At 40.0% G+C, this 19,075-nt stretch overlaps 2 protein-coding genes across 4 annotated transcripts in view; one reads left to right on the forward strand and one right to left on the reverse strand.

Annotated features, from left to right (window-relative positions):
- ankar (ankyrin and armadillo repeat containing) overlaps nt 1-10,461 on the reverse strand; it is a 109,413-nt gene extending 98,952 nt beyond the window's left edge. Inside the window, exons 1-3 of the mRNA XM_069934716.1 lie at nt 10,111-10,461; nt 9,350-9,401; nt 2,239-2,851 (exon numbers count right to left, since the gene is read on the reverse strand). Of these exons, the coding sequence (XP_069790817.1) occupies nt 2,239-2,755 (517 nt within the window). The 5' untranslated portion in view covers nt 2,756-2,851; nt 9,350-9,401; nt 10,111-10,461. The remainder of the gene's footprint in view (nt 1-2,238; nt 2,852-9,349; nt 9,402-10,110) is intronic.
- Nucleotides 10,370-19,036, forward strand: LOC138761849 (glucose-1-phosphate adenylyltransferase). Of its 3 annotated transcripts, none has more exons than XM_069934720.1 (9): nt 10,370-10,512; nt 11,023-11,231; nt 12,653-12,742; nt 15,402-15,481; nt 17,655-17,770; nt 17,851-17,951; nt 18,173-18,241; nt 18,697-18,755; nt 18,826-19,036. In XM_069934720.1, the coding sequence occupies exons 2-9, from the start codon at nt 11,040-11,042 to the stop codon at nt 18,917-18,919; spliced, it is 801 nt and encodes a 266-aa protein (XP_069790821.1). In that variant the 5' UTR covers nt 10,370-10,512; nt 11,023-11,039; the 3' UTR covers nt 18,920-19,036. The 3 variants fall into 3 exon arrangements, with proteins under 3 accessions (XP_069790821.1, XP_069790820.1, XP_069790822.1); XM_069934719.1 differs by lacking the exon at nt 10,370-10,512 and adding an exon at nt 10,519-10,824; XM_069934721.1 differs by lacking the exon at nt 10,370-10,512 and adding an exon at nt 10,519-10,824 and having other exon boundaries at nt 17,854-17,951.
- Nucleotides 19,037-19,075: the final 39 nt, after the last annotated feature.

The following is a 19,075-nucleotide window of genomic DNA, read 5'->3' on the forward strand; positions in this document are numbered from 1 at the left end:
TCTTATGGGCTTGCAATAATGAAGAAGTTTTAAATGGAATGTGGATTTATATTCGACAGAAAATATAATCTGTTATAAATAATGTAAATTGTTAGAATCAGCACATTACAGAAACTATTTAAAAACTTCACTGTTGGTTGCTCAACTTATCTTGTTTTACCTGATCATGTGGCTAAATTTATGCAGAAGGGTAAAGGTAATTCTCATTAATCAAGTACTGTACTTATATGGAATTAGTTGATTTTATGGGAGAGAAAATTAAACATACAGTGGTAGGTACAATGCAGAGTGAAATATTTTTCAAAGACCATTGATTTAGCACAAGATTTATCACATGTATCCAGATCTGTTAATAAGAGGGGAAAACCATAGAATGATTTGAACCACCACAGAATCATAACCCCACAACCTTGCTGACTGTGCTCCTGCAATGAGAAAGAACTTAAATCTGAATGTTCTCAAATTCTATGACCAATATATTAAGGGAACATGTAAAATTACTAAACCATCATATTTGCCATTTTCCAGGGCTGCCCATTCTTTATACAATATTCTAGAAAATAGTCTGACAATACAAAGGTAGATGGGAGAGCAAATTATTTGAAAGTAACGGTGCCCACAAAGAAATATAGATATGTTAAGCAAGTGGAAAAATGTATTAATATGCAGGGAAATGTGAAATGACCCACTTTGGTAGGATATATAAAGCAGAATATTGTTTAGCAAGAGTTCCTGGTGTTAGATTAGGGATCACTCTAGCTTAAAGAAATTACTTCCAAGCTGTCATCAGCACATCTGCAATATCAGAGGATTGAACTCTCTTAACTACTGTTATTCTACCATATAAGAAATCCTACCGCTCCATCTTATATGTGCACTTGGTATTGTTAGACCACTTGGCTATGCTTCTCCTTTCTGTGTCAGACAGAAACTGAAGAGTACTGCACAGGTAGGGAAGATGATACAAAGCTGATCTGGGGAGGCAGGAGAGCATCTTTGAGACTATTTCAAGTCGGTAGACTGGGCCATGTTCAAGGACAGTGGCAGTACTGTACTGAATGAATATGCCACAGTTGTTAGCAACTTTATCAGAAAATGCATGGATGAATTCCTACAAAGACTATCTTAGTGTATCCTATCCAGAAGCTATGGATGACCCAAGAGATCTGCAACCTGTGGAAAACCAGATCCTTGGCATTTCAAGTAGGCGACTCAGAGATATACAATAAATGCAGGTACAACCTCTGGAAGGCTATTACCAATGCAAAAAGACAATTTTAGATTCTCAGAACTCTCAGAAAAACATTTGGCAGCTGCAGTAGGGCTTGCACATCATCACGTGCAATAAGATGAAACGAGGTGGTATCATAAACTGCAAAATATCTCTTCCAGATGAGTTCAACACTTTCTATGCTTACTTTGAAAAGGAAAATAATAATGCACTTTTACAAACCCTCATCCTTATTGTTTTCTCCCATTTTCTGACACTGACATGAAAAGAATCTTTTGGAGGATGAATCCTCAAAAAGCATCCAATCCAGATGGTATACCCGGCAACATGCTTAAAACCTGCGCGAACCAACTGGCTGAAGGTTTGCAGACATTTTCAACCTCTTGCAGCTACAGTCTGAGGTTCCCATCTGCTTCAAAAGGACATTCATCATAACACTGTCCAAGAAGAGCAGGGGGACCTGCCTCAACAACTATCAGCCAGCGGAAATTATGTCTACTGTGATGAAATGCCTTGAGAGGCTCATTATAGAGCAAATCAACTCCTGTCTCAGGACAAATGTGGACCCACTTCAATTCACTGATCTTCACAATAGCTCAACAGTGATGCCATCTTGCTAGCCCTGCACTCTTGCCAATCATCTGGACCAGAAGAACAGCTCAGCATTTAACCCTATCATACTAGAAAATAATAAATAATCTGTCGATGTGGACTTCCATGTTAATTTTCATGTGAACTTCAGTGAGAGTATTTACTTGATGTTCTCAACATGTTTTCCATTGCACACTTGCAGTTAGCAGACAAAGGAAAACCATTCAACAATGCAGGATTTCACCCAATCTAAAAAATAAAAGGACATGAACCAAAACATTTCTATATTTTCTAAAATGTTAATTACACAATTAGTGTATGCATGCTTTATCCAAAGCAATAGATAGTTCCATGTTTACTGCTTCATATTATCAGTGCTTTATAAATTATGATATTAATCAGCAAATGTTAATTACCTGCTTTAAGAAATTCAGAGACTATATCTTTCTCTGTTTTAGAAGTTCCATGAACACCTATATCGATATTGGAGCGCCACAATTCTGAAAATCGCATCCTTTTCTCCTTTGACATGTAGGCTCCATGCCAAAGGGCTTTCATTGTGTAGTCAACATTTATCAAAATTTGCCCAATAAATGTGTCATGGTAAGCAGGTGAGAGAAGGCATGCAGAACTACAATCATAATGACCATCTATATAAATAGATGGAACTTGGTTCATAACATAAATACCCACCACCAATTCCCTCAAAATTTGTTGGAATTCTTTATAATTAAATGGGGCATCTGGTACCACTGGAGCTAGAATAATAGCATTGGAATAATTGAAGTCTTTCATTTGGCTTGACAATCCATTCGGGAACTCCACTGGATACTGAAATTCTTCAGTCGGCTGAAGCCAGCTGCAGGTGGCTGTGGTGAGCAATTCTTGTAGATCATGCAGATTATATTTGCCAAGGGTAGCACTTGTATTCATCTGTGCAGCCAAATTGGCCTCTTCACTCTTTTGATTGCCTGGTTTTAGTTTAGAGGAAGCAAGAATGCAAAGTTTCTGTTTTCTATGAGCCTCCTCCTGCAAAAGAGATAGTTTTAGTTCACTGGTTTAAAACATTTCTGAAGATAAACACAAAAACTGCGGATAATTGCATCTTGAGAAAACAATGAGAAGATGGAGAAACTAGGTGGGTCAAGCAACATCAATGATAGAAATGGTCAGTAAATATTTCAAATCAGGACCCTTTATCAAGATTAAAAATTATATCATGTATATCAAGGAAGTACAAAGGGCTTGGGGGATGAAGCTGGGTAGAGGCTAAGAGGTGCTGGGGTATTTGGACAGGAGATGGGAAAGGTGGAGAAACAGGTAGAGGTGGGAGCACTGTTGAAGGGGGTGGAGTTAAAGAGAAAGTAAGAACAGGAGTAGTAAAGAAGAGATGGAAACAGTGGAACTAGATAGAGGTGGGGTTTATCCAAGATGAGAAAAATTGATGTTTATGCCATTGGGTTTAAGGTTGTTCAAGAGGAATGTGATGTGTTAGTTCTTAAGTTTACCTTTCTTATAATTAATGTGTTCCTTTTCTTTTGAAAATATTTTTATGAGTTTAACTTAATAATCCTACATACAAAGTTTACTAATATAACATAAACCATGTTATACCATATCTTCTTCTTTGGCTTGGCTTCACGGACGAAGATTTATGGAGGGGTAATGTCCACGTCAGCTGCAGGCTCGTTTGTGGCTGACAAGTCCGATGCGGACAGGCAGACACGGTTGCAGCGGTTGCAAGGGAAAATTGGTTGGTTGGGGTTGGGTGTTGGGTTTTTTCTCCTTTGTCTTTTGTCAGTGAGGTGGGCTCTGTGGTCTTCTTCAAAGGAGGTTGCTGCCCGCCGAACTGTGAGGCGCCAAGATGCACGGTTTGAGGCGATATCAGCCCACTGGCGGTGGTCAATGTGGCAGGCACCAAGAGATTTCTTTAAGCAGTCCTTGTACCTCTTCTTTGGTGCACCTCTGTCACGGTGGCCAATGGAGAGCTTGCCATATAACACGATCTTGGGAAGGTGATGGTCCTCCATTCTGGAGACATGACCTACCCAGCGCAGTTAGATCATTAATATAATTCAAAAAATCCATCCATAATTGTTGATTTATCATTATTTCTTAAAAATAATTCTGGATAGAAACCAATTGAGTTACATCATATCAACTCTTGTACAGCATAATATCTGTCTAGATCATATAATCTGTGTTCCTAACACATACATTTCCTCAAGCATTATTTTGCTATTTATTGCAGACTGTAATAGGCCTTTGTGAATAAAAGCATAACATTTTAAAAATGTAGTCATTTGTTTGAGTTTAATTGCTTAACAATTCAGTTCAAACATCAAGTTTAATAATTCAACAGTTCAATTCAAATGTCATTATCCATGGTCAAAAATGTGAGTCAACCTGCCGACTCAGAGAGAGGAAAAGCAACCACCCAGCCTTGTGCTACCAGTCTGCTTCTCCCAGCCCATCACACGTCGGGCACCCGCTCTTATGAGACCCCGAACCTCCAAACGATGTTTCGAAAACTAAGTAGTGTGATCCACCACATGAACCACATCCCCAGAACCAGAGTATTGGAGATGGTTAGGTTGTTGAATTGAGGGTGGGGTTGGTTGTGATGGTGGATACCCTCTGCGGAAAAGTTGTGCTGCTTGCACTGGTTGGTCAATGTCCAAGTGTGCCAATGTGAGACAGTCCACAGAGACAGTCTCGGGTCTGCTGCCCATGTCAATGAAGAAAACCCTGGCATAGTAGTATGTTGATGGCCCCCTCATATGGCTTTTGCAGAGGTGTATGGTGGAAATCTCAGCGAAGGAAAATGTACTGGGATCCTGGAGGTCGGGTAGGACATATATGGTTGTGACACCACGATGGGACTAGAGAAAGCATGCCCACTTTCTCATGGAGGCACATCAGCATGGTCGTGGGTGGTTCTTGATGTCCTTGTGCTGCTGGAATGAGGTCCCTGGTACCATAAGTGGGGCGCTGTTCACCAGCTCAGCCAAGGAAGTTGCCAGGTCCTCCTTTGGGGCAGTACGTATGCTGAGCATGGCCCATGGAAATTCATCCATCCCATCTAGGCCCGTAAGCCGTGCTTTGAGGGATCCCTTCATGTGCCAGTGAAAACATTCCACTATGCTGTTTGCTTGCTGGTGGTAGGCCATTGTGTGGTGCAGCTTAGTGCCAAGCAACCAGGCCATTGCTGACACAGCCCAGAGATGAACTGCGCACCTCTGACAGAGGAAATGTCTGCCAGCAAGCCAAAATGGGCTATCCATTGGATGGTGAGGAGACAGGTCACAGTGGAGGTGTTCCAGAGTGGGATGGTCTCTGGCCACCTTGTGAATCTGTCCACAATGGTGAAAAAGTGAGTGAAACCTCAGATGGGGGTAGCAGTCCCACAATGTCGAAATGTCAGTGTGTCAGGGCGAAGTTCTGCTGCAGCGCCTTGATGTGTCACTGAATCTTGGAGGTTTGAAAGGGGATGTACGCTCTTGCTCAGTTGCCAACATGTTTGTGCAACCCGTGCCACATGAACTTGGCTGTAATAAGTTTCTTTGTTGCCCGAAGGGAAGGGTGAGCAAGGTCATGAATCATGTCGAAGACCTGGCGTCGCCAGGCAGCAGGTTGATGGTCTTGGCTGCCCTGTAGACATATTGCAGAGGAGTGTGGTGTCAGCAGGCCCAAATCTCACATTCTCTAACTTTAGATTTGAGATGGCAGTGCGGTAGGCAAGCATCTCTTTATCTTCTCGTTGGATGGCTGCCATGGCTGTGTAGTCAACACCTGGGCCAGAGTGTGGATGGCATTGATAGTCGTACGGGATAAGCATCTGCGACCTGGTTGCTCTTGCCTGCGATGTGCTGGATAGAAGTCTTATATACCGACATGTGGGTCAGTTGGCGTTGCTGTCAGGCTGACCAAAGATCAGACAAAGGCCATCCTGAATGGTTTTTGGTCCATGAAAGCCAAGAAATCCATGCCCTCGAGAAAATAGCACAAATGCCAGAAAGTGCGGATCTCCCAGTAGAAAGCACTGTATTGCTGCTCGGGGCATCTCAGGTGATGATGAAAAAGGTGAGGGACTGCCAGGTATCATTGATCAGTTGCTCCAGCACACTGCCCACAGCTATACCAGATGTGTCAACCAGGAGGACGGTTGGTGCATTGGGCCATGGATGTACCAGACTAAGTGCCTTTGCCAGCGCTTCCTTAGCATTGTTGAATGCAGTTGTGGTCACATTGTCCCAAAAGTGCTCTTTCGGTTTGTGGCCAGGACCTTGAAAAGTGGTTGCATATTCCTGGCTGTTGCTGGCAAGAAACAGTGATAGAAATTGATCATGCCAACAAACTCTTGGAGTCCTTTCACAGTAGAGCATTTGGGAAAGTTGCAAATGGCCTCAACCTTGTACGGGAGTGGGACCACTCTGTGCTGATTGATGTGGTGGCTGAGGAAGTTGATGAAAGTGAGGCCAAACTGAAACTTAGCAAGGTTGATCTCCAGGCCATGCTTATCAAGCCTCTGGCAGAGCTGTCAGAGGTGTGCACTGTGTTCTTGGCGAGAGCAGCTGGCAATGAGGATGTCATTAAGGTAGATAATACAAAGTTGAGTTTGCAGCCTACCATGTCCATAAGCCTATTGAAAGCTTGGGCAGCATTCTTAAGGCTGAAAGGCATGCACAGGAAGTAAAGAGCCTGAATAGGGAGATGAGAGCCGTCTTGGGGATGTCGTCTGGGTGACAAAAATCTGATGGCAGCCACGTACCAGGCTGATCTTTGAAAATACCCTGTCACCATCCAGATTTTCCTTAAAGTCCCAGATGTGAGGGATAGGGTACCGATCAGCTGTTGTGACCTTGCTAATAAGGCAGTAGTCTCCACAGGGTCTTCAGCCCCCAGAAGTTTTGGGGACTATGTGAGCAGCGAACTGTGCCCATTTCCTCCATCCTGAAGAACTTGTCTTTGGCCAGTTGGTGCTTGTTAGGAGGGCGGTGGGGGGGGGGGGGGGGCAGCCTGCATCCACATGCATGGAGTGGCAATCCGGTGGGGGGGGAGATATGGTGCTGCACCCCATGCTTGGGGCTGGCTGTTGTGAACAGAGGAGTTATGATATCTGGGAAATCAGCTGGGATCCTGGCATATTCGTTGTCAGAGAAGGTCACCGAACCAAAGTGGGTGTAGTCATTTTGGCATGGTGCAAGGTGATTGGTGAAGGTGAATGTCTTGGAATTGATGAGATGTTGTCCTTTCAAATTGACCAGCAGCAACTGCACCCAGAGGAAATCGGTGCCCAGAAGCATTTGTGAGACATCAGCGATGATAAAGGACAACTTGAAATGGCAGGAGTTGAAGTTGAGCAGGATCATGCAGACCCTGTACATCTTGATGCTGCTCCTGTTAGCGGTGGTCAGAGGATGCCCCTTCTTTTTAGAATCAGTGTCATTTCTCAAGGAGTGCAGCACACTGACCTCCGCTCTCGTGTCAACGAGAAAATGCCACCCCAAATGACAATCCCATTTGTAGAGGAGTCGATCTTTTTGGCTGGCCACTGTTGTCTTGACCGACAGCCCGCCGAGGCATTTGCAAGATGCGTGCAGGGTAGTCAGCATTAGTGGGCCACAGAGCCATATCTTTGGTGGCAATAGCACTACTTGTCCTTGCTAGCACTGTTTGAGGCTGGTGTCACTGTTGCCCTTTCTGTGGAGGCTGGGCTGTCTGTATCTCTTGGTGAAGTACAAACACCATCTGGTTGATGGTTGCCTCCTCCAGCTTGCTATAGTATATCTGCACGAGCTGCCAGTCATCAGGGATGAGTGAAGTCATCATCTGAGAGGAGCAGGCAGATGTCCTCAGGCATTTGAAAGAGCCTGTTCAAAGAGGAGACAGGTCCTATGTCCATCCATCAGGGTGAGCATTTCATTCATGAGCATAGATGATTTGCAGTTGCCTAGGCCATCCATGTGCAGCGGTTTTGCCACTCTGAAACGGGGGAGAGAGCGAATGTATGCTTGAGGAGCATTTTGATCCCTTCTTTCTTATTAATGGCTAGTGGTTGGTGAAGGTAATTGATGATGCACCCAGTGCTTTCCTGGTCCAGTGCACTGACCACATAGAAGTACTTTGCAGCATCGACAGTTATCTGGTGTATGTGGAATAGAGCTTCAGCCTGTTCAAACCATACTTGCGGTTGTGATGCCCAGAAGTTGGGCAGTTTGAGTGAAACTGCATCCTGTAGACCTGAATTGTCTCCTTCTGCATTTTGCAATCCAAAAGAGGCTGTTTTGGATTGTCAGAGTCACCACTGTAGTCGTTTGTGGTGTGGCAAGCTGCACCAAAGGAAAACACAGGCACAGTATAGTTTGGGGAAACACAACTTTATTCCACTCACATAAATGTTTAGTTGGCTGCTAGCTGTGCTTACAGTGATCCCGAAAGAGAGAGAGAGAGAGAGAGAGAGAGAGAGAGAGAGAGAGAGAGAGAGAGAGAGAGAGAGAGAGAGAGCACATGGTCAGGACCTTGGCTTTATACCATGGGCCCTTTGGGCCCACCTGGTGGTCGGATGTCATTAGGCAGGGTGCCGTTGTCTCTAGGCCACCTGTTGGCCAAGTGATGTACCATAGTGTATCATCACATGTGAAGTGGGAGAAAAAGAATGGTTAATGTTCTGAGGCAAAACCTTTTATCAAGACTGGGGAGATTTAGGAGAAAAGCAAGTGTAAGACAATACAATTCATTTATACTGATATGGTTCTGTTTCAGTGACAGAACTGAAAAGATTAGTTCTAGGTCATAAAGTTAAAACCAGATTGCACTGATAATTTCATGCTCCTATAGACATATTTCCTGGACTTTTGTGCTGTCCAATATCCCAAATATCTTGTGCATGTTCAGTTTAAATCCTTATATCAGTTCTCTGAAACACAACTGATCTGTGATTTTGCTTTAAACTGAACTGGTATATAATCCACTCATTACATCTCATCTAGTTATAGTTTTCTGTTCCCTGATGTCTTATCACATTCAGCTCTGTCACCAAGGACTGTACAGATGTTGTACTGTGGGTATTTCAAATGAGAAAAATGCATCCCCTCACTCTCCACTCCTTTCCATCAAGGCAACTTCATACACTTGTTTTTTCCACTTTTCCAATTCTGATTACTGTTTCTTTCCTTATTGATACTACTTGGCTTGCTGTGTGCTTCCAGGATTCTGATTCTTATTGCTTTTAATATTCCTCATCAGATTGCATTCCATAAATAACATCAAAAAAATCAATTCTATTGCATTTGAAAGCACAACTATCGAAAGTGAAAATAAATGTTAAACTGTTGGTTCATTAAACCTGTATAAAATTATAGTTTTCTCTACAAGAATAAGAAACATATTTTCATCAACAGGATAAATCAGCTATTTTCTCAAATTACTAAAAGAGTTGTTAAAGCCCAGAATCCTATCTGGTCCAACTAGTTATATCAGTTTAGTTCATAAATAATATTCTTCATATTATACAAAAATACATACCACTGAAATGAACTTTGAATGACAGTTTGTTGTGAGTTGGTCACGAAATTTCCTTTGATAAGGAGACACTAAGAGTTAATATATCAGGATAAATAAATTAGTTTGCTAAAACAGCAATTCTCAGAAGATAGCAAATTAATATACAGATTAAGGGAAATAGTTTTGGTCATTTACAGTTCTCATTAACTTTAAGAGCAGCCAAAGCCCTTTGAAACTGATACAAGTGTTACCCTTTTAATACTGTTCTAAGTAGTGCTCTTAGATTTTGTTGAGGTTGGCAACATTTTCCTGTGACGGAATGTTTTCAGTCGAGGGTAGATTGCTGATGAGCTGAACTGGAGGAAGGTCAATGAGGATAAAGAAGTTCTGATTTGAGAACTGATATATTTTTGTTGTGATTGATAACATCATTGAAGTTACAATGTTAAAATTGGAAGTGTCGACAGGACCGTGGAGTTGTACTGAGGTCAGTCGTGTTACTGCAGTTAGCACAATTCCATTGAGAATGATTGGGTTACTTAAGCAGATGTAGCAATGCTGAGGCCAATAAAGAAATGGGAAGGTTTGTAGGGAGTTGGCAATAGTGTTAGGAGAATATTACTGGAGATTGTCAGTGAATTATCAAACTGAAGATTGGTGGAGTCCTGTTGATGGTAAAGCTTATTGAAAATGCCAAGCTGGTACTGACAATGATATGAAACTGGAAAATATCACTTAAGGTTTGTAGAGTTCAAGTTATAATAGATAAAAATAAAATATACGGGTGAGGTTGTCCCCCACACTGCTGGAGTTAGACGATCGTCACTGAGGGAAGGGGGCTAGAGATGACAGCCTGTCGCTGGGGCAAGCCAACTCGACCTGAAAGTGACAGCACCTCAGTGGTGAGACCGCAGCTGGAGTTGGCACACTGAGGTGGGTGAAACTACAGTGAGGCTAGTCCCTGGAGCGAGGGGAGGAGGTCGTGTCGCTGGACCCGGTGGGCTGTTCCCGAGCTGCTGGATCGCGCATGCCCCAAGCGCGGTCAGCTCCTTCGCCTGCCCGTGGGCAGTTGAACCTCGCGCGGCGTCTCCCGGGCAACGCCGCCGGCCCAACCACGAGCCTCTGCGCGGAATGTTGCCTCTTCCGGTTTCCGCTGCTGCCCCGCGCAACCGCCGACGTGCCAGGTAAAGCTCTGTGCGTTGACTGGGCCCTGCGTTCCGTGGACCCCCCCCCATTGCGAATCGGACGGCTCCGGCTGTTTCATGGCCTTCTCTTTCCATCTGCAAGCTTTCTGTTCCACTTGCGGCCAGTCTTGAATAGAAAGCCGCCACGCCGATTAAACGCTCATCTGCATTTTAGGAAAGGCTTGGTCTGACTGGGTCACCTGGGACTTCGGATAGGAATTCGCCAGCCAGTGTCAGCTCTTTGCAGCTTGTCCACACCACCCCTTGGTCCTGGGGTGTCACCAGAACCGGGTCAATTCTCGCACAGCTCCAGTACGTGCGCCAAGTGTTGGAGGAGGAATGGGAAGGGGGTTCTCGTGCATTTTATTATTGAGATGAGTAGCAAAAAGAAACTTTATCGAATAAAATCCTCGAACTTCAATGGGAAATAGCTTCAAAAAATAGTGGTGATATGTTAAAAAAAAATTGGTGATAGCACGTAAGCTCTGTGTTGTTGATCTCTTCCGGCAGGATACACTGCAGATACCATGAAAGCTCTTATTCTAGCCGCCGGCTACGGCACAAGGTTGAACCGTGATCTACAGAGTGACGACAGCGGAGATTTCAAGCATCTCCTTGGCATCCCGAAGCCCCTTCTCCCAGTAGGGCATCAGCCACTTATAAGTCATTGGCTGTCAACGATAAGCAAGATCAACTCTATTGATACAGTTTATGTCGTTGTACGTTGATATATTGATTTTTTCCCCCCGAAAAAGAGACCTGTTTGAACGATCACAGCTATAATTATGACAAGGAATAATTTCATCCTGTGCAGAAGACATAAAACTTGGAAATGCAGTAAACTTCAAGGAATATAATAATATAATGATATGGGCAGATAGATGGTTTATTGCAAAAAAAGGGTACATTAATACTTTGGTAAAAGCATAAGTAGAGACTGTTTGAACAGATGGCTACAATTTTAGGTGACGCAAACAGGAAGCCTGTGTGCACTGAAAGGCTGCTAAAAATGTGGATTTGGCTCTATAATTAAGTGGAATAGAGCCAAAATTAAAGTTTATACAAAATATGAAAAACACAACTTAGGCCTCAGTTGGAATACATTTCCATGCTGGATATCAGATTTTTTTTTTAAAAAAGGACGTCAAGGAAGGATGAAAAATAAAGGGATTTTTATCCTTTAAGTAGATAAAGCTGAAAGAAGTTTTGATGCTGATTTTAAAAACAATTCTTTATGAATTCTAATGAAGATAACACAGTAAATAACAGATTTCATAGTCATATACAGATTTAAGGTGTCAGTAAAAGAAGCAGAGGTGACAAAAACAAATTGATGTTATGATTTGTTATAATCTCTAGGTGTTGGAAGCAGATTTAGTAGCTTCCCAAAGTGAAGTGGAAAGTCAACTCAACCAGAAAAAAAAGAGATGAAGTGAGTGGGATAAATTAGCTCCAAATTGACCAATGAGCCAACTGCCTTACTGGGTTTAAGTTGGAACTTTCTGAAAGCCATTATGAAATTATTTTCCTAATTTCTATATTTCAAATTGGTATGAAAACATGGTTATTTGACCTGTTTACAAAATCATTTTGCCCTTAGGAAATTTATTTAAACAGAAGGTAGATTTTCAGTGCTTTTTTTTTATTTCAAAAAGGCACGTCTTTTTAAAAGTAAAATCAAAGACTTCCACATTGCCTGCCAAGGTGATGTATTATTTGAAGGTATCAGCCAAAGAAATTGTTGATCAAAAATACCAGGGTCCAAATCAGTACTAGAGATATTAAAAAAATTAAACACATTTGATCTTTTTTAAAACCACAAATTGTTCATTGCATGAATTTCAGCACAGAATTGGAAATAGATGGTAATTTTAAATTATAGATGGGAATAATGAGGAAGTAATTGATTTATTTTCCTCATGCTCCATTTGCATATTCCAAATGCCAAGTCATCATTTTAATTCCCAGTTTAGTTCGTCGTTTATCATGGGTCAATTATCTGAATATTATGGAGAAATCATGCTTGAAAATTGAATTTATTTTCAGTATTTTTACATTTATATTTGGGGTCAAATGAAACTTTAATTCCTATAGCCTTATTGATTAATGCAAATATGCTAATTGCTAATGATCTTTGCAGACAAATGATCTCTATTATGCAAAATTTGAAGATTGGGCAAAGGAGTTTCAAAATGTTAAAGTCTTAAATGATGGTACAAGAAGTAACGAGGTGGGTATTCTGTTATATCCAGGATCTTCAATCAATGATTTGGGGCTATTGATCTTCAAAAACATTGGATAACCAATGAAATTATATACACTTTTTGGATGAAATTAAACCTCAAATCGATTATTATTTTACTTTAATTCTTTTCCAAAAAGTAAGAGAAATACTTGTTCAGAAAATGAGTATTTATCAGCAATGATGGTGATGATTCATTTATGAATGATTGGTGAATTAAATTACAGTACAACTCTGATTATCCAAAATTAGACTATCCAAAATTCTCAGTTATCCAAAGTTTTTTGGACCCAGAAGTGACGTCCTTTTTAGCTCTGAAATGTTTTTTTTTGGATAATTTAGGATTTCATAAAAATCAGAAATCCTCATTTTGCCTCTGAAAATTTTTGGATAAATGAGGATATCCGAAATAAACAGAAATCCTCATTTATTTGAGTTTTTTTGTGTTGGATTTATCTTATTTTGTTCAGGTTATTTTTTTGGCGAGAATTAAACATTATTTCATACTTAAAAAGCCTTCCTATGATGTTTAAAGACTGTTACAAGTGATTTGCTGTTTTAAAAAAATGTCCAGTTAGCCGAAAATATTGTTTATTCGAAATGGGCCCAATCCCAATCATTTTGGATCATCGGAGTTGTACTGTATTAGTTTCCAAATGTTCTTCCCTTTTACATATAGATAGTGCTTGTATAGAACATTAGAAAGTCGTAACATTTAAAAATTTATATTTAGACATACAGCACGATAACAAGCCCTACTGGCCACGAGCCTGTGCCGCCCAAATACCGCAATTAACCTACAACCCCCATACGTTTTGAAGGATGGGAGGAAACCCATGCAAAAACTCATAACTAACACTACTGCATTTAAACCCAGATCACTGGCACCAGTGCCACCCTTATCTATGTTTAGATTAGGTTAGGTTATAATTAAGGTTCAAAGTTCAGATTTATTGTGAGAGCTCATACATATCATCCCATACAACCCTGAGATTCTTTTTTCCTGTGGGCCAGGCAGAATTTCTACTAATAGTAGTGAAAAAAATTGAACGTTGAGTGAGTGGGGAGAGGGGGAAAAAGGGGAGAAAATGACACTGTGTATATTCAAGAGGTAAATGTTTGTGTGTATTTTGGTCAGTATGGTTCGTAGTGTGAAAAAAAAAATTAAAAAAAAGAAAGATGGATATAAAAAAAAGAGAAAAGTAAACAAAGAAACAAATGTGAACAAACTGTTCAATACAGAAAAAAATATTCAGTTATAAATATTGTGCAAAGTAAGAGTCCTTAAATGAGCTTCTGATTGAGTATGTTGTGGCTGAGTCTGATGATGGAGGGGTAGCAACTGTTCCTGAACCTGATAGTATGAGCCTTATGGCACCTACACTTCTTTCCTGATGGCAGCACTGAGAACAGAGCATCTCCTGGGTGGTATGGATCCTTGATGATCGGCGCTAGTGTCTGACGGCAGCATTCCATGTAGACGTTCCCAATGGTGGGGAGATTTTTGCCTGTGATATACTGGGCTGTGTCCACTATTTTTTTGCAGGTCTCAGGTATTGGTTCCTCCATACCAGGCAGTGATGCAGCCAGTCAGCACACTTTCCACTACACATTTGTAGAAGTTTACCCTTTTTTCAAAAGTCATACCAAATCTCTGCAAACTCCTAAGAAAGTAGAGGTGCTGATGTGCTTTCTTCACAATTTCATTTGTGTGATGGGTCCAGGAAAGGTCCTCCAAGATTGACTCCCAGGAATTTAAATTTGCTCAGCTTCTTTACCTCGAATCCCCCAATGATCACTGGATCGTACAACTCTGGTTTCCCTTCCTAAACCAGCTCCTTGGTTTTGGTGACATTGAGTGGGAGGTTGTTGTTAGTTCACCATTCAGCTAAGTTTTCAATCTCCCTCCTGTATACTGTATGTATTGAGGTTGAACCTCAGGTTCATACTTGATGAACTTGAGCTGATTCAAAATGCTGTAACTTCCTATGATGGTCAGTAAATTCATGCATACAAAATATGGCTTTGGCTCCTCATGCTTATTGCATCATTTCCAGAAGATCACAATTGATTTGCTACTTCATTGACACTTTTCAGCACTAATCCCATTCCGCTTGATATCGAAAAATAATTTCTTTGGTCTTAAACATGCAATAACAAAATACTTAATAAAAATATAAAATAATAAAGTATTGAATAACTGAGTTACCTTGGCCTTCCGAAGACTCACTGCCCTTCAAGTCGTTACTTCTCAGTTCTTGACCTGAAAGGCCATCTCCTTGATATAAGACAGGATCCTTATTCTAAACACTCAAACCAGAGGAGTATAGACTGATTCCACCTGACCAAATGTGGTAATTATGAACATGGAAAGTATATTTTTGATTGGAGATTAACATTGTAATAAAAGTAACATCCAATTCATAAAGGAATTTTGCAAAACTCCATTCTGCAAGGAAGCTTTTCTTGAAATGCCAAAGAAATAAATAAAAGGATTGTCCCTATCTTTATATTATTTTAATTTATTAACTTGTAAGTACTGTATTTAACACTGACTAAAATGTTGTTACTATATTCATCTTTAAATTTACAACTTTAATGAACAGTTATCTTGCCTTTTTTTTACACAAGTTTCTTCTCTTCATAGGAACGTCTGGGTGCTATTGCTTGTCTTCAGCTTGCCATTACTCAATTTGACATCAATGATCATGTATTGATTCTAGGCGGGTAAGCAACAATACAGAAGTGAAGAGCTATTGAATAATTTAAATCAATGCAAATTACTTAAAATATGGAATATTTAACATTCTTTAATAACACACTTTTGAGACTACAGTAAACCCCCTATCATCTGGAATTCAAGCAGCCAGCAGCTTCAAAGAACTGGCAAAAAAATCCCCACAAAATAAATAGGTAAAAAAATTGAAAGTTTAAAATTGGCACCTTCACCCCTCCTCTCCATTCAGCCCCCCCCCCCCCACCAACAGTCAGTTCACAAAACCCTCGCAAGACGCAATCTTAAACAACTGCAAATTCACTTACCAGCATCTACCAACCCCTATAGGTGCCGGTTAATGGGGGTTTTTACTAGGCATTGAAAGTTAAAATAAATTCTGTAGCTTTAATTATTCTGTAGCATTGGCTAATAATAATAGTACCCTACGATAAATAATTCAAAGAACAAAATAAGTTAGTCATCATTTTGGTAGGAGGGAAAATAATTCACACTTGAGGCTGGAACCCTTCAAGAGAGAATGCAGAGGGGAGATGGTCAGTATAAAGAGAACAGAGTGGGAGGGTTGGATGAGGGTTAGGAGATTGGTGAACCAGGGAGAGTTGAGTCATGGGAGGCAGATGCCTAACAAAGGGGAGGTGAGAGAAAAATGGGAATAATGGGGTGGACAAATACAAGTCATCTCACGTGGAATTGGAGTCAGCTAGAGGTCAGTGATAAATGGAGATAAAGGCTACTAGTGGTGGAATCTGATGAACTGAACATCTGTAGGTTGAGTGTATTCTGAGGGAGAAGATATACATGCACTTAAATGGACACCAGCTGATTCGGGATAGTCATGACTTAGAAATCTGAGTTTGAAGATGGGACCAACAATGTTGAGAGGGCAGAGCTGTAGACATATATATGGATTTCAGCAAAGCATTCAAAGTTTCACACGGAATGAGAGGAATAGAGCAGGTAACTGCACAGCCTTTTGCCCAGAATAGGGAAAATCAGCAATGAGAGGACACAGGTTTCAGGTTGGTTGGAGACTGGGGGTGGGGGGGGGGGAGATATAATAGAAACCAATATAGATATATATTACACACACACACTATATATGGATAGGATAGTTTGAGATAATAAAGGGGTAACAGGCAGGTGCAGAATTTTGGTCATCATGGGAGAGTTGGGTCAAAGGGGGTTGTTTCCACATTGAGTGAATGTGACTTACCAGATTCAACATCAATCTCTTTTCTTTCCAACCCTTCCAGCCATCTCTAATCCCATCCTGAATAATTGTTTTCCTTAAGCTTCTTTCTTCATCAGACACTTATCAATCATCTAACCCTCCCTTCACCATCTAGCTGTCATCCTTTACCCTTCCTTAGTTCATCAATCTCCTACTGGCCTGTTCAACCTCTCCCACTCTATCCTCATTATATTGGCTCTCACCACTCTGCACTCTTAAGTCTTCACAAAACATTGAGCATTCTTTTCCTTCCAATGATGAGGCTCGCCTACCAGAATTCCTTTAGCAGATTGTTTATTCCTCCATATTCCAACATCTGCAGTCTCTCATATGTCTTAACTTTTGAAATGATCTGGTTGATCTTTAAATATTATCATTCAAATTTCTAAACTCAGAAAGACTAAGTCCACTTAACCTGTGCAAACATTACTTGAAGACAACTTGATTACTATCATTATCAATCTTCCTGTTTTATTATCACATTACTATACATTTTTTGTTTGAATCTACCTCTGAAACAATAGTCCTTTTCACATTGGCAACCTGCTAAACTGGCATGTGAACGACCTTTGTTGAAATACCGGGAGGGCCATTTGTCTTTTAACCTTAAATATCCAGTATTACAGATCAAAGTGGGGGAGAGCCCAAGCTCCAGTGTTGACATCTTAAGTGACTCATTACGTACACACAGGGTAGTGAAATAGTAGCGGGAATAAAGCACATATGCGCACAGTTTATGAAAGAGTGGGGAAAAAAAACATGCACAATTTAATAAGACATATGCGCACAATGTATAAAAGTGGGAAAAACATGCACAATTCATGAGATATACCCACGCAATTTATAAAAGAATGTGGGAAAATCTACTGCAGTGGGCTTCAGACTGTTCAAAATTGTTCTGGCCTTCATTTTGACTATTTATTTTTCCCCAGGGATACATTGTTCTACGAGGACTTCAATCTTTCAGATGTCCTTGCAAAATTTGATGAGCTGCAGAATATTAACTACGATAACAGTTTGGTTTTGTCATACCTATGCCAAAATGAAGGTCAATCCAATAAATTATTACAAATTTTATTTTTTTCTTTGAACCAATATTTGGGTAAAACTAACACATCATCTTCTTAGCAGAAACTGCAAAGTTTGGCATTTTAGAAATAAATGAAAATTTTCAAGTCACTGGATTTAAAGAAAAACCCAGCTCCACTGAAACAGCATCGCGCAGAGCAGTAAGATTTTTGGTCTTATATTTATTGGCCATTTCTTCTCTTTAAAAAGTCTATTTGGAAAAAGTAATTTTAAAAGCATCAGTTCATGCTAGTGCATTCTTGCGGAGCTCATTAACATTTTCATCTTTAATTTCTTTCAGTTAAAACATTTGGCACTTCAGCACAATATGTCTGGATGAATATTGACTCAAGTTTATCTATTTAAATTTTCTATCTTCCAGTGCCCATGCTTTTACATATACTCAAAAAATACAGTTCCATTAATTGCAAAATTTCTTCAAGACAAATGGGTAAGTGTTGGGAGTAAATCCATTCTATTAATTTTTAGATCATTTTATAACTGGATAAATATCGGGCAGTTATCAAGTTGATGAATTAAGTATTAATACATTTTGTGCAAACAGTATTCTATATTGCCTGTAAAAGATTAATTAATACAGTATTTTGAAAACTTTGTATTTAATATTTTCACTTTCATGTACTCCATTTTCATATAAACAACTCCACAACATGCTTCAAATAGGCAGTAAATCTTTTAAAGTCAATTAGTTAAATGAAATATCTTTTGTTACAATTTAGAAAACTATATTTAAATTGTATGCTCAGATCAAATGTTTGAAATGACCCAAAAGTTCCAATAAACTTTTCCTTTCAATCAATTTATCATTTAATAATTTCTTGATAAAATAAGAATTATTTTAGTTGTTTATATAAAATACTTATTTGAAATGTTCTTTTTCAATAGAATTCACCCTTGGAAGAGAGAGATGCACCTGGAAATTTTTTACTTTGGCTCTACTCAAGGTGAGAGTGTCTCAATAAATTATTTTAAAATTTTATGCCATTTTTCTAATTTTTATTTTCTATATTGCAGGAAACCAGTGTTTGTCTATCACATACGTGGCCGTTTTGATGTTGGGAATCTCCCATCATACATTGAATGTTCCAAATATTTCCAGAAGTCTTGAAACTATAATCTGATTGGAAAGCTGTTAACCATTCCAATGAAGTCTTTAACAAAAAACCTACAATTTCTTTTAACATTTAAAAAATTTACTCAATGAAAACAAAGAAAATGAAAACTGTTTGCACCTTCTGTTTTTTTCTTTAAATTTGAATGTTCT

The sequence above is a fragment of the Narcine bancroftii genome, chromosome 4, assembly GCF_036971445.1.
Source record: "Narcine bancroftii isolate sNarBan1 chromosome 4, sNarBan1.hap1, whole genome shotgun sequence".
NCBI lineage: Eukaryota > Metazoa > Chordata > Chondrichthyes > Torpediniformes > Narcinidae > Narcine > Narcine bancroftii.